At 38.0% G+C, this 14,387-nt stretch overlaps 1 protein-coding gene across 3 annotated transcripts in view; it reads left to right on the top strand.

Moving 5' to 3' along the window:
- The window catches only part of ncor2 (nuclear receptor corepressor 2), a 57,281-nt gene that overhangs the window by 16,894 nt on the left and 26,000 nt on the right, over positions 1-14,387 (top strand). For all 3 annotated transcript variants that reach the window (XM_049716699.2, XM_049716698.2, XM_049716700.2), the window contains exons 5-16: positions 1,532-1,714; positions 3,208-3,321; positions 5,362-5,418; positions 5,959-6,011; positions 7,282-7,348; positions 7,576-7,748; positions 7,864-7,957; positions 9,618-9,796; positions 10,582-10,636; positions 10,724-10,822; positions 12,441-12,592; positions 14,202-14,362. In XM_049716699.2, coding sequence (XP_049572656.1) covers positions 1,532-1,714; positions 3,208-3,321; positions 5,362-5,418; positions 5,959-6,011; positions 7,282-7,348; positions 7,576-7,748; positions 7,864-7,957; positions 9,618-9,796; positions 10,582-10,636; positions 10,724-10,822; positions 12,441-12,592; positions 14,202-14,362 — 1,387 coding nt within the window. The remainder of the gene's footprint in view (positions 1-1,531; positions 1,715-3,207; positions 3,322-5,361; positions 5,419-5,958; positions 6,012-7,281; positions 7,349-7,575; positions 7,749-7,863; positions 7,958-9,617; positions 9,797-10,581; positions 10,637-10,723; positions 10,823-12,440; positions 12,593-14,201; positions 14,363-14,387) is intronic.

Raw genomic sequence — 14,387 nt, 5'->3', positions numbered from 1 at the left:
CAACCTTTTTTGTTCCGCAAAAAACATGTAACTCACCAAAATGTAGAACTCACCATTACGATAAATGTAATTATTGAAAGTAGGAGGAGGCGGAATCCCTAGCTACTCTTTCCCCTCTTTTCAGTGAGCTAGTCACATTTTCTTTTCTTGTTCCTTTCAACAATTCCAAAAGGCTGGCAATGTTTTTTGTAGTGGAGTCGCTCTTTGCAGGTGTAAGAGAGCGTCGTAAACAAACGTTAAGGAAAAAAAAACGGGGTCCCTCAGTGCAGCGTTGTTCTCCTGGCGACAAATATCAAGGCCAAATTGCAGTATGCGCTTTGATAAACTCAATAAAATAATATTTTTGTTCATTCTCTTTGTGCCGCCATGGTGGCGCTATCGACCGTTGAAATCAATTAAATCAAATTTGATCAATCAACGATCTTTAGGACACAGGCAGTTAAAATACATTGCTATGTTGCCCCCAGGAACAGTCAACTATTTTTTATTTGTATTGATTTTATTTGTGGGTTTTTTTTTTTTTTTTTTACAAAAACATCCTGTGTTTAGTAACAGTTAGTCAGCCAAATTTGGTCTTGAAGTGGCTTCTTCACATATTATTCAGAACTTTACAACTGCTAATTTTGTTGTCTTTCTGACACCAGTTTCAGTTGCCCAGAGACCCTGAACTTGAATCACACGTACCAGCAAGTATGGTCAAAGTGTTTTCTGTATTATTTAGAGTTGCCAGTAATTGCTCTCGGAACACTGCACGGTGTTAAAGTCATTATGTAAGACCTGTCAAATACAATCACTTCTTGAAGTGCACCAAAGGATGGTGGACAAGAGGGGGAAGTGCAGCAGCACAAGTGTAGAGCAAAAAAAAAGGGGGGGAAGGGCAATGCACATGAAGACTAAAGGTTCTGTGAATTTTTTTCATGCATCATAAGACATAATTTGTCATGCAGGGAAATGAAGATGTCAAAATTAATTGATGAATTGGCAAGTAATCAATTATGAATTTAATTGACAATTGTTTAGAGCTATGGTGTAACCTCAAATTGTACAAATCCTCTGATTTCAGCCTCTCTGCAATAATTATTCTCTGATTTCTATTGTTATTCACGAAAGCAAAGTGATTATCGTTTCTGTTTAACCAAAAATAAGCAAATGTGTGCTTTAGCTCTGGAAAACAGTGACCAAACCTAAATCAGTTTAAAAAGGTTGATGAAACATCCGTCATGGGAAATGTTAATTTCTATCGCTTTATTGACAATACCATTTCTAAATCATAATAAAGTCTTGCTAAACAAAAATCATTTGTACGAATGGTTTTGCAATACGTACACCTTCAATTATGATAATCAATAGACAGATTGATATAATAATCGATTATAAAATATTTTATAGCGATTGCCCTGCAGGGAAATAAGCAAAGGAGAAAATAATGCTCATTTGACGGTAAGTAGTACCATCATCCTGGACTGTAGCCCCCATGTACGAAAACGCTACTTTCATACCTATTCACAAGTAACGTTGTTCCTTTTTATAGGATCGTGGAAATGCCATGGGGAAGCTTGAGCCAATCTCCCCCGTGAGCCCTGTACACATGGACCCTGATTTGGATCTGGTGCCAGCCCGTTTTTCCAAGGAAGAACTGATCCAGAACATGGACCGTGTCGACAGGGAGATCACTATGGTGGAACAGCAGATCTGCAAGCTTCGCAAAAAACAGGTTTGCACATTTATGGAAATAGACTTTTGCTTTAATAGCGCTCTTCTACCTGCATGGTGCTAAAAGCATAATTCAAGACTGGTTACAAAAGAGAAGTCTATAAATTATTTATAACTGCATAATTATTGCTTTTCTGAGTCATGATGAGTTTAATGAACCCTTAATTTGCTTAGGGGCACAACACCTTTGCGCTGACTCATCAGTCTCACTCACTTCTCTTCCTTGTTTGCATGCTCGCATGTGATGTGATGAATTGTTCTGTTGTAAAATGGAATGCACGAAAATATACAACACGGCGCAGTGCTGAAAATTGATCTTAACAACTCTAAGATTATTTATGAACATATGAAGCATGTATGATCCCTGTCTTCAAATCACCACAGTTTGACGAACTTGGGAATTTGACTACACTCACACAGCAGGGTGTGATGCTCAATTTGGATTCTTTGTTATGCAAATGAAATGTGTCCATGACGTGACACATTTGCGTATGTATGCACAAAGCATGATGTCAAAAAAAAATCTTAATTGAGCTGCGGTGTGAATTTTTATTTGGCATGGTAATATTGTACAGGTGTTATTTCTATTGTCAAGTTCTGTTGCTAGTTCATGCAGATGGTGCCACACAGTCCTCCAGGCAGCTGCATTCCTTTCGCCTTTCGACTTCACTTTTTATGTAGGAGAGGAGTAGGTTAAAAATACATAGAGAGCTATAAATAACATTTTCCCCAGGGGAGGAGCTGGATTATGGTAGCGGTTTTGGGACTGCTAAAGCACTCACATCCCTTCCATTATTTCTTCCTTTTGGCTGCCTGCCATGTTTAGTAGAGAAACAGTATGGTCGGCTTAGGCACAGGTGTCAAACCCAAGGCCCGGTGGCCAGATACGGCCCGCCACATCATTTTATGAGGCCCTCAAATTGTGCATCAAATTCGTGTGTCATTACTAGAATTGCAAATTGTCTTCACTTTTAATCTTTTTTTTTAAACATTTGACCAGTTTTTACGCTTCTGATTTGAAAACAAGTTATTTGTCAGTTTGTTTTGTAGCTTTTACTGTATATAATATGAGGTACTCATACATTTATTTGGGTTGACAGTCATAATGGCCCTCCGAAAGAAGCTATGACTACAATGCGGCCCGTGAAAAAAATGAGTTTGACGCCCATGTATTAGTGCAGTAGATCCTATTTTATATCTTTTTTTCGCTTTGATTTTATACTCAATCGTGGTTAACTTTCCATTTTAATAGGTTATTATTCAAGCCTTAAGGGGTGTGGATAAGTGAATTTTAAGTCATATTATTTCATAATATCTTATATTAATATATAACATTGTCCTAAAAGCCTTGTCACAATTCACTGGCATCTTTAGCCTTAGTGATGTTGATGTAACAGACGCAAGTGAATTTTGAATCATCTGAAAGATTACAGGTTTTATGTTTTTGTCGAGTTTTCCATGTTAAGTGTTATACTTTTTTATGTTTTGTTACAGCAACAGCTGGAGGAGGAGGCTGCCAAACCTCATGAGCCTGAGCGGCCTATTTCCCCTCCACCCAGTGAGGCCAAGCACCGCAGCTTGGTACAGATCATCTACGATGAGAACAGGGTCAGTGGAATAAAACACCCCCATTATTTAACCCCAAAAGTGAGAGAGTATGTGTATATGCATTTGTTTGTATGCATGCACAAGCATATGAGTGTGCATAGAAATTCCAATGTCTTGTTACATGCTATGAAGTCAGTCTCTCCATTTAACTCAGTTGGCAGCAAGAATATGAAATAATCATATGCAGCAGTTTCAAGTGATTCTATGTGCTCACAAGTCCCCCTAGTGGCTGCACCTTACCTCTAATCTATATATTTGACATGCACGGAAAAAGGTTCATTTTCTCTAAATCTTGTTCTATACAGAGCCTGGGATAATGTTTTGTTAGGTTATGGTTTAAAAGATATAGTCACCTATGATGTTGAATAATAATTTAAAACATTTTTACCCAAGAAGTTAAAACTATAATGTGTAACTTTTGGAACCCCATACGCTGGGATTCTGCTTGACAAGAACAGAATCGTCTTTGCTTCAACATGATGTTGGCCATTGTTATGCCCCCGGTACTGAATGTGACTTTACAACATTTTAATTATATTTTAAGTGACCTTTAAAATCTTGCGTAAATATTCTCCTGCAGTACAAAAGCACCCCGAATGACCATGTTGCTTCAAATTGGAACCACGCCGCAAGAGATGGTCACACACACAAACCTTTTGATGAGTTTTTTCAGATTATGACAGATGAATAAGAACAGTATACTACCTCCATTGAAAAAAAATTGCTAGGGGTAGTGAAAATGACTTTAGATTGCTACAGTATATGAAAACATAATAATGATGATTCATACATGAATTCGTGAAAATGGCTCAATTGCAGTAGGTGATAGTACATTAGGAATGTCTTTTTCCCAAGTACATTTCTGTATATTTTGCTGTGTGTCATCACAATTTATTTTGAGCATTTTTTAAATTATTTTGTTGTGTGTTATCACAATTTATGTTGAGCATTTTTATTTTAGCGTCAATCAAAACTAACATTGTATTAAGGTGACATTTCTTAAAAGGCCTTTTTCCATTTGCAGGCAGTTATGAAATTGCGGCCAGTCAGTGCATTTATAAAAAGGGATGCAAATCAGTGTTGCAGTCAACGTGACCATGAATTTCAGATGAATTTGGGGCTTTTAACAGTATTTTTTCAAGTGTGAAAACAGTATACAGCTTTTATATTCAAGTGTTTTTTTTCCAAAACTAGTCACAATGATCCCTATTATTTTAACTTTGATAATTACAGATAATTCTGAATCAATTAAAACATGTGCACCCAATTTTTGTCATGTTAAATGATTGGACCTAGGAAATTAAACCGGTCAATTAAATAAATTGAAGCCACGAAATTAATTTTTAAATAAATACATGACCATGTATGAAACTTGTAACCACAGTTGTATACAATATGTAGTATCATAAACAATTTGAGTAATTAAGATCCTGTTTTCAATACTCAGGTACCTAGTATGCCAGTCAGATAATTTGATGCCTTAGTGTGATGTATGCAATTAATACTGCAGAACCAGTTGTTTTTCCACACAACAGAGCAGGAGAAGTGAGCGTTAACCTTTTCGCCTTTTTCCCGGCATTGCCAATTAACCTTTCGTGGTGTCCATGAGGAGTTAATGTGCATGCACATCTAGTTTCGAATATATCTTTTAATTTCTATCATTTATCAGAGGTCTCCATGACAACAACAAAGCCCTTTTAAAACAGACCCTCTCACTCCGCCTGCTGCTTTTGCTTGACTCTTTCGACTCCCACGATCTCTTCTGCCCCTTGCTACTTCCCTTTCATTTCAGGGAAAGTAAGACTTTTTTCTTCTATGTCAAGAGTAGTGATAGAGTAAGGAGGAACTATGGTCCAGCTTGCGCTAAAAGCTCTAATAGTCAATGTACTTCATCCATCGCTCCATTGTTGCATCCAGCCACCCAGCCGGCTCCAGTGGAGTCGAGGTGTTCAAGTGAGCGTGCTCACTGTGTTGTCATGGTGATGACTGAGGTGCAGGCTGCCGGCTAATCTAGTACTTCTGTTTGTGTTCTCTTACCAGAAAAAGGCAGAAGAGGCACACAGAATATTGGAGGGACTTGGACCTAGGGTAGAACTGGTGAGTTATATATCGGTCATATTGTTTCCATATTATTCTTATATTTTTTTTTTCTTATTTTTTAATAAGTGACATGGGAAAATGTATTTGAATTGCATCATTCCTACCAATCAGGGCGCAAGCGGTTGAATGGTTGTGAAGGAGCTCTCCAAGTGCACTACACTAGATTCATTAAGCAATGGAAATCTGATCTTTTCTATGCATATTTCAAAAATAGAATATCCTATTTAAGTATTGTACTTTATTTCTACCAGAATCCATTATTCCTACATATTGCACTGTCAAAACATCATCCATCTTCACCTGTCTTGCACAGTTGGTGAATTTTTCTCTCTGGGAAGAAATAGCATATTAACTAGGTTACTTCCATTAATTAGAGCAGTGTCCCTTCTTGCTATTTAAAGAAGAGTTAGCAAATTATTAAGTCACACATCTATAATGATCTATGTGATGACGCAACAGATCGATCTTGGTGTAATCTGCTGCTTCCATGCTGATGCATGAACTGAGCATATTGTGAAGCTGTTGTTTTTCTTTCAGCCACTGTACAATCAGCCTTCTGATACCAAGCAGTACCATGAGAACATCAAAATGTAAGTCAGCCTGCACAACTTCCTATGCCAAAATGATAATAAATATAAATTATAATAATATAATCAGATTTTTTGTTTAAAATGTTGCATACTTGATCTCTTGTCATGCAAATCATGAGTTATATGCACACACGCTCATGAAAGCTAACTGCGGGTGGTAGGAGAAATAATGACTTCATGTTGGTTGTTTGCTACGGTGTGAAAGTAATTATTTTGATTGATAATGACCGTAAAAATCCAATTCACTTTTTAACGACAACTTCGTTTCAAATTTGCATCCGAATCAATTGTAAAATGTTTCTTTAGACAATAAAATTTATACACTATACTGTAAACAAATTAGTGTATCAAGGCGTTTTAAGAATATTTAATCCTCGAAACTAGCGGTCCCTGGAAGTCCAACGGGAATTTTCATGGTGTGCCCGATGGGCAACTCCGGTCTGAAATGAATCTCTTTTCTGAAACAAGATAAAAATGTAAAAATGATGGCTATTGCCACATCATTCATTCATCACTATTTAGTTTACTACAAATGTATCTTATAAATTGTTTTAAAAAGACAACATTGTTTGAAAAATGTGATGGTCTCTAAATTCTATATTTTATTTGCTTAAATTAAAATGGACTAAAAGCAAGAAAAATATAACTTCATGTACATGATTTCAAAAAAAAGATCACAGATCCTTGCTGTGAGCTATGATCAAGAGTAAAACGCCACTGGTTGCACATAGTCGCCACCATTGAGGAATGCATCGGCGATGGGAGGTTAACATCTTGAAAAGTACATATTTGATAAAAAAAAAAAAACTCAGCTCTATTCTGTGTCCATTCTCTGTGGTATATAGTAACCCACTTTGTAGTCTTCTTTCCTAGCCTGTAATACCGTTGCTCGGTTAAATTGACTAATGTAGAATAAGATTACATCAATCAGCGGGGAGTGTGACCTTACAACTGACAGATTAAGTGTCAAGAATAAAACGCTGTCTTGCAGCAAGGAAAGAGACAAACTGAGCGCCTGCCTAAGGAGATTACTGGCCCTGACCTTTGTTTGAGGAGCCGCAAGACAAGTGTATTTCTTTGTCCCCCATGCTGTCCTGCCCATTCTAAATTGTCAGTTGTTTGTGGATGCTTTTTATGCTGTATATGGTAATCTAGAATATATAAATGTCATGGGAAATCAAGTGACAAATGTGTAAAAAAAAAATAGCATCATTTTTTTGCTTTACCACTATTTTCCTCATACCACTTTATTTTCTTTCAACCTTCTTAGAAACCAAGCAATGAGAAAAAAACTCATCTTATACTTCAAGAGAAGAAATCATGCTCGTAAGCAATGGGTAAGTGTAGAAAAATCAATATTTTTTTACCTTAATTCATCATTAGAGCGTCAGTGGCTGATCGGTTAGGACTTTCGATCCAAAGGGTTATGGTTCCTTTCACGCTAATATCTTTCCTTGCTCCCTGCTTGTGTCTGGTGTGCATCACAAAATATACACAGCTAAGTCTAAGTTACATTAGAATCAGCATAGTAAATTAAAATGCCTGCCTTTTTGTGTAAAAAAAGGAGCAGAAATTCTGCCAGCGTTATGACCAACTGATGGAAGCCTGGGAGAAAAAGGTGGAGCGCATTGAAAACAATCCTCGGCGCCGAGCCAAGGAGAGCAAGGTACGGGAATACTACGAGAAACAGTTCCCCGAGATTCGGAAACAGAGAGAGATGCAGGAACGAATTCAGAGGTGAGCTACACGGTTTCAATCCCAGTGACTCCAACTGACTTGATGTCATGTGCAATACATACTGTAAGAACTCAAATAGTGAAATATGGTTTATTCTACCATATTTTTTTTGTAGCCGCGTTGGGCAGCGAGGCGGCGGATTGAGCTCTTCTGCAGCTCGCAGTGAGCATGAGGTCTCCGAGATCATTGACGGAATATCAGAACATGAGGTAATCTTTTCTGTCAAAGATTCTGTGTCCCTTGTCTTACATTTTTTTCACTTTGTAAAAATCAAGGAATCATTCACGTTCCGTCAATAGTGGGTGCTAGGACACCACAATCTCACACAGTTGAATTGCCTTAAAAGACAGAAAAATATGAATAAAGAATGAAATATTATAATAACGATTTGGCCGCACAGAACATTGCCAACAGAGTGTGAGGGGATTATTCTTCATCCCATATTGTATGGTGCTCAGTCAGTCTCCTCAATGATTCACGGAATTTTATTGTCACACATATTCACATAACATAGCACGAATTAGGATACCCGAGTTCAACAAATATGTGTATCTAGTTTTGTCGTCATAGACAGCTCATTGAAGTCTTGTAAACGTGTTTCGAGAGGTGAATGTGGAGCTCGAGCAACATCGATAATAAAAAGTAAGGTGGAGTTATGACGTTAATTATAGGTTTCACAACAAAATTACAGACATGCCACAATGAAGACTACCTTAATTTCCGGACTATAAATCGCGTTTTTTTTTTCATAGTTTGGGTGGTGGGGCGACTTATACTTAGGAGCGACTTATATATTTTTTTTTTCCACAAATTTTTACTTGATCATTAAGACATCACTTACAAGTATAGTTGACCACTTCCCATGTTATTTTTAGTATAGTTGATCACTTCACATGCTTTTATATCTTTATCTTGAACATATTCAAAACATAAAAAATAGAGAAAACATCAAATAAAGCAATTAACACTTTAAAGCACCATAACCAAGTCCACTATCTGCTGTATGTACACTTGCTCCATTTTTGCTCCTCTTATATTTATTATTATTATTTATTATTATTTGTTTATTTATCATTTATTCAATATTCAACACTCTTATTTATTCATTGTTTGTGCCTTCTTGGACAGGCACTTTGTACATCAGGACCATAATGAACTGACATAGAGACCGTTTCTTTCCCCACAAGGCATCATCACACTGATCTAATAACACCAATATCGACTAATTCCCATATTGCTCCTACTTGTACAATCAGAAATCTTTGCTCCCCTGCTACTTTACACAAGTACCTTATTGCCATTTGCACTGCAAATATAGTACAGTTGAACATCCTCTGCTCCGGTGCCATTGCATACTGCAAAGCACAATTTAATATTGATTTGTATTTATATTATTTTTCTATACTATATTTTGTATTACTTGAAAAACAAACCTAGCATTGCACCCACCCCAATTTCACTACGTGCGTATGTACTGTACAAAGTTTTTCTATTCTGTTCTCTACCAGTAAGATAGATGTTCAGGCACTGCCTGCCTTTAATAACTGTCCCTGCAGTGCAGAACCATTTGGAGCATTTTCATTCCCTGAGATAAGAGTTAGAGGGAAATGTGTGTAGAGTTCACATTTCATGTGGAAAATGTCACCAGTAGTTAAAATTGCTGAGGAAGCTTAACTTCCTCCCCTGCCGCCTGACCTCTAGTGCTTTAAAACCGCTGTAATGTTACTTCCGGTTCATGACAACAATGAGCACCGTCTTAGGTCCCTTCCTTTTTGAAAATAGTCTGTCTCATTCATGGATGTTTATTAATGTGCGTGTGTGTGTGTGTGTGTGTGTGTGTGTCTTTTGTGTGGCACCTGCGAACATTAGAACACTGAAAAGCAAATGCGACAGCTGGCAGTCATCCCTCCGATGCTGTTTGATGCTGAGCAGCAACGCATCAAGTTCATCAACATGAATGGATTGATGGATGACCCCATGAAGGTGTACAAGGACCGGCAGGTCATGAACATGTGGAGTGAGCAAGAGAAGGACACTTTCAGAGAGAAGTAAGGTCAACTCTTCAGTATAGTAAGGGTGCTAAACGGGGTGTGTTTATGTGAAATGCTTGACAGTATTGCATTGCGGCTCATTCACACGTTCATTGACTGATGGTAGAGGTCACCATGCAAACTGCCAAACATCACATCAGGGGCAAAAATAGATTTTAGTATCTTGCGCAATGACATAGAACATTGGTTCACATGGGTTCAAACCAAAAACTTTCAGATATGACCACTGTAAAGACCTGAGACCCACATTAGCATTTACACATTGATATATTGGTATCCAGCACTAGTTCAATGTTCTTTGAACAAGATTATACTAAATGTGAACGTTAAAGGGGTCAGGAAGTTGTAGGAAAGGAAGTGAATCTTCCCCATTTTTTTTTCTTTTACAAATGAGGGATGACATTTGAAGCACAGCCACACAGGAGCGCTGACTGAATGTCCAGTTCAAAACATGTCACACAAAATGTTATGATTTCTTCTTATCCGGAACAAAAGAAAGAAGAGTCATTTTTAGATTTTTGTGATACAAACTTGAAAATGTTCTAACATGCAGGTTGAATTTATCTTCATAAAGATGTACAATAAATGTGATTATTACTGACAGCATCAACTAAACAATACACTAATGAACTATTGAATACACAATGTACTCTATTACTGAAACAAATCCCTCTTCTTTTGTAATATTAAAATAAGAGGTTTTAGAGCTCAGTGCTTTATGCAAGTGATGTTTAAAATATCGATTCTTCAGGGCGTATATTTTTTATTTTCGTCTTCCACAGATTCATCCAACACCCTAAAAACTTTGGTCTCATCGCAACTTTTCTCGAAAGAAAGGTATGCGTTTTGTGTTCACTTGAGAAATCTGATCTTCTCAGGAAATCACACGTTTCCCAGGCAAATCACATTTCTTTCATTTTTCAGACGGTGGCAGAATGTGTGCTCTTTTATTATCTGACCAAAAAGAATGAGAACTATAAGAACATTGTGCGAAGAAACTACAGACGGCGAGGAAGAAGCCAGGTATTGTCAGCTTTCAATCTATAAAACTTCTAATCATGTCATCTTATGTTTCAAGGGACACATGCTATCTCAACGAACGACAATATTACTTTTAAAGTGATTAGCGTTCCTGAGGTTGTAGTTGTCATACATTGGGCAAAATGCCAGAACCTCTTGGTGAAACAAGTCAGACAGGAATAACCTATGCTAACCTTTCTTCTACTTTGTATATTGCAAATGGAGTGTTTCCTTTTCAAACATAAAATTTAAGAACAGAACACGATGTGGTTAATTTGGGGATGGTACAAAGTGTCCCATAATGACCACCGGTATAACACTGGCACAGCGATATTGATTTATCTGGTCTCACTAGACAAATGGGGCAAATAGCCAAGATATGGCAAGACATTATCGTCATTGACGATTTATTAAGGGAGCCAGCTACATATAAGGTATTTGGAAAAGTGGTTGCACTCCACTTGAAGCAGATAATAATCATAATAATAATATTAATAATAATAATAGTGAAAGTTTGTTTATTCATATTAATTAATAAATAGGCCCATCATCAAAGTCATCCCTCAGCCCTGCTCTTAATCTTTATAATTTGCCTCTCACTCTTTTTGTCAGTCTCACACGTTAAAGATTCTGCTTTGAGATCATCATCATAAAATGAAGGTGTTGCTTTGGCCTACGGCAGCAATGTCAAATACATCACAAATAGCAATGATGTCAATAGTGCATGAATAGTTATCAGCCTGAATGTCAGTGCTCATCTGAACTCTCACCCTAAAACCCAGACAGGCATGGTGAGGAAGTGATAGTGTTTTCTTCAAAACCAAAAGTCATACAGCTGAACAGTTATTCTGTGGTTTCTGAACTTTCACATCCTGTTTTGCCTTTGGCATTGGCATTCTTTTTAGTTACATGAAATTCTGTGAAATCAGATTGCTTTGTGGCGCAATGGTTAGCACGTCCGCTTCACAGCACAGGGTTTGGACTTCTTGTGTTGAGTTTGCATGTTCTCCCCGTGCCTGTGGTGGTTTTCCCCTGAAACTCCGGTTTCCTCCTACATTCCAAGCACATGCTTGGTAGGCCGATTGAGCATGCCAAATTGCCCGTCGGTGTGATTGTGAGTGTGAATGATAGTCCGGCTATGTGTGCCCTGCGATTGGCTGGCAACCAGTTCAGGTTGTCCCCCGCCTACTGCCTGAAGTCTGCTGGGATAGGCTCCAGCGCGCCTGCGACCCTCGTGAGGATGAATGGTACAGATGAATGAATGTTATATAAACAAGATACAAACAACAGTGTTACCAACTTGATCTGTTTGGTGATTTCTGTTAAAGTATCTTTATATGTTTTCCTATAGCAGCTCAGAGTATTTTGACACAAAACGTGTTTAAAAAGGCATAACCAGAGAAAATGTTAATTGAAATGATTTTGAAATTTATAAATGAGGAGTGACTTGTCAAATTATTTTGCTAGAAAGGCTTGAGCCATTTGTCATTTCACTGAATACAAACTTATAACATTGAGGCTTAAATGACATCGCTGATGTTGAGTCTCATTAAGTGAAAACTCTGATTCACCATAAGTAGATCATGTGGGTTGACAGTATGCCCTCTCCCATAATCTCTAGCATGGCGGGCAGCAGCAGCAGCAACAGCAACAGCAGCAGCAGCAGCAAGTCAACCGAAACAGTCAGGAAGACAAAGAAAAGGAGGAGAAAGACAAGGAAGGAGAGAAGGAGGAGGACAAAACAGAAGCTGAAGACAAGGAGGATGGAATGAAGTAAGCCAATGTATCTATTCAACAGAGAGAGCATTTAGTCCACAGTTGTATCACAATGTATAAATTCCTTTTGAAATCACGCTATAGAAAAAAGCACTTCTATGTAGCCCACAATTTTTTATTCATTCAAGTCGCTTTACTTTCATGCCTTGCTTATGTTTTAGAGAGAAAGTTCATCCTGAAGTCCTATTGCTCTTTAAAGTCGCATCTCTAGCCAGACTTTCCACCAGCAACAGGTTGGAAGTCGATTTATTCACCTTATTAAAACAGCTGTTTTCCTCTGGAAACACATTTAGAGGCTTCTTCTGTTTTGTGGTTTTGCTGTTGACAATGTAAACAGATGATATCTGTTTGTGTGTGGGTGGATAGCTTTGTGCAATATTGTCAAACAGCGACAGATACCAAAGCAGAAGATGGAATAGCACTCTTTCTGTTCTCCTTGGAAATCAATAGATGAATGCACGCAATCTGTGTAGGCAGGCACTCTATTATCTAATCTGAGCTTGTACTTTGTACTGTAGAGGTAATGTACATTCTTGAGCAGTTGTGTCATGCTGATGAGGCATTATCTACTTTCTGCCTGTAGTGAGACATTGTGAGTCTTCTGCTTTCGTACTCTCCTATATTCGGAGAAACACCTGTACCTCACGTTAATATGAATGGAACTCAGTGTGTGCAGTTACCATTTTGAAAATGGATTTATTTTTTGTCAGTTATGAAGTTAGTCAAACTAGGCCCAGTGTGAAAAAGCAATTGGCCCCTAGTAACACCTGAGTGGTTCCAATAACTGATGATGAGACTTTCACATCTCTTCGGAGATATTTTGGAGACACATACGTGCATACCGGTGCATACGTTTATAGAGTGGTCTGCTAAAAGTCTTGGAAATCATTCAGATGTGTTTTGCAAAAGTACGATGAACCTCTATATTTGTTGTTGTCAGCATGGTTTTCACCTTGGAACTCTCATTTTTTGCGCAGTCATTGAACACTGACCTTAACTGAGGCGAGGGAGACCAGCAGTTCTTGAAATGTTGTTTGAGATTCTTTCATGACCTTCTGGATGAGTTGTGTCTGTAATTTTGGGAGGCTAGCTACTCCTGGGAAGGTTCACCACTGTTCCATTTTTTCTCAGTTTGTGGATAACGGTTCTCACTATGTGATTAGCTGGAGTCCTAATGGTTCACGAATAACTTTGAAACCAATTATGAACTGATAGATGTCAGTTTCTGTATTTCTCATCTCTTCTTGAATATCTTTAGATCATGGCATTCGGTTGCAGCCTTTTCACATCGGCGTGATTGAGCAGGTCTGGAGGTAATCTGGAGATTTTAGGTGTGGTCAGTGGAAAGGAACTGAAAATGTAAATTAGACGCAGTAAATTAACGATTTAAGAAGAGGAGCAAGTTCCTTGAGTTATCTTTGTCTGATCTTTACATTTGTTTGATGATCTTATATAGTAAAGTAGGTACACTATAAAAAATGTGAAGATTTAAGAAGGTGGCAAATACTTTTCCATACTGTACATTAGCAAGATGAGCTGAACTTGGAAACGTGACTTATAGTTGAGTTTGAATGTTGTTTGTAAATTTTCCATTTCTGATTTGCAGAGATGAAACGTCTGGGGAAGACGCAGAAGACAAAGAGCCTGCAGTGGCTGTCAAGGGTCGACGCACAGCCAACAGCCAGGGGCGCCGTAAGGGCCGAATCACCCGCTCGATGACCAGTGAGGTGGAGGAGACCACCACACCGCCTGCCAACAATGAGCTCGGTCAGTCTTGGTGGTTTACTTCACT

This window comes from Syngnathus scovelli, chromosome 3 (genome assembly GCF_024217435.2).
Source record: "Syngnathus scovelli strain Florida chromosome 3, RoL_Ssco_1.2, whole genome shotgun sequence".
In the NCBI taxonomy this organism is placed as follows: domain Eukaryota; kingdom Metazoa; phylum Chordata; class Actinopteri; order Syngnathiformes; family Syngnathidae; genus Syngnathus; species Syngnathus scovelli.
The sequence above is the reverse complement of the archived record's forward strand: the minus strand, read 5'-3'. Positions and strand labels throughout refer to the sequence as shown.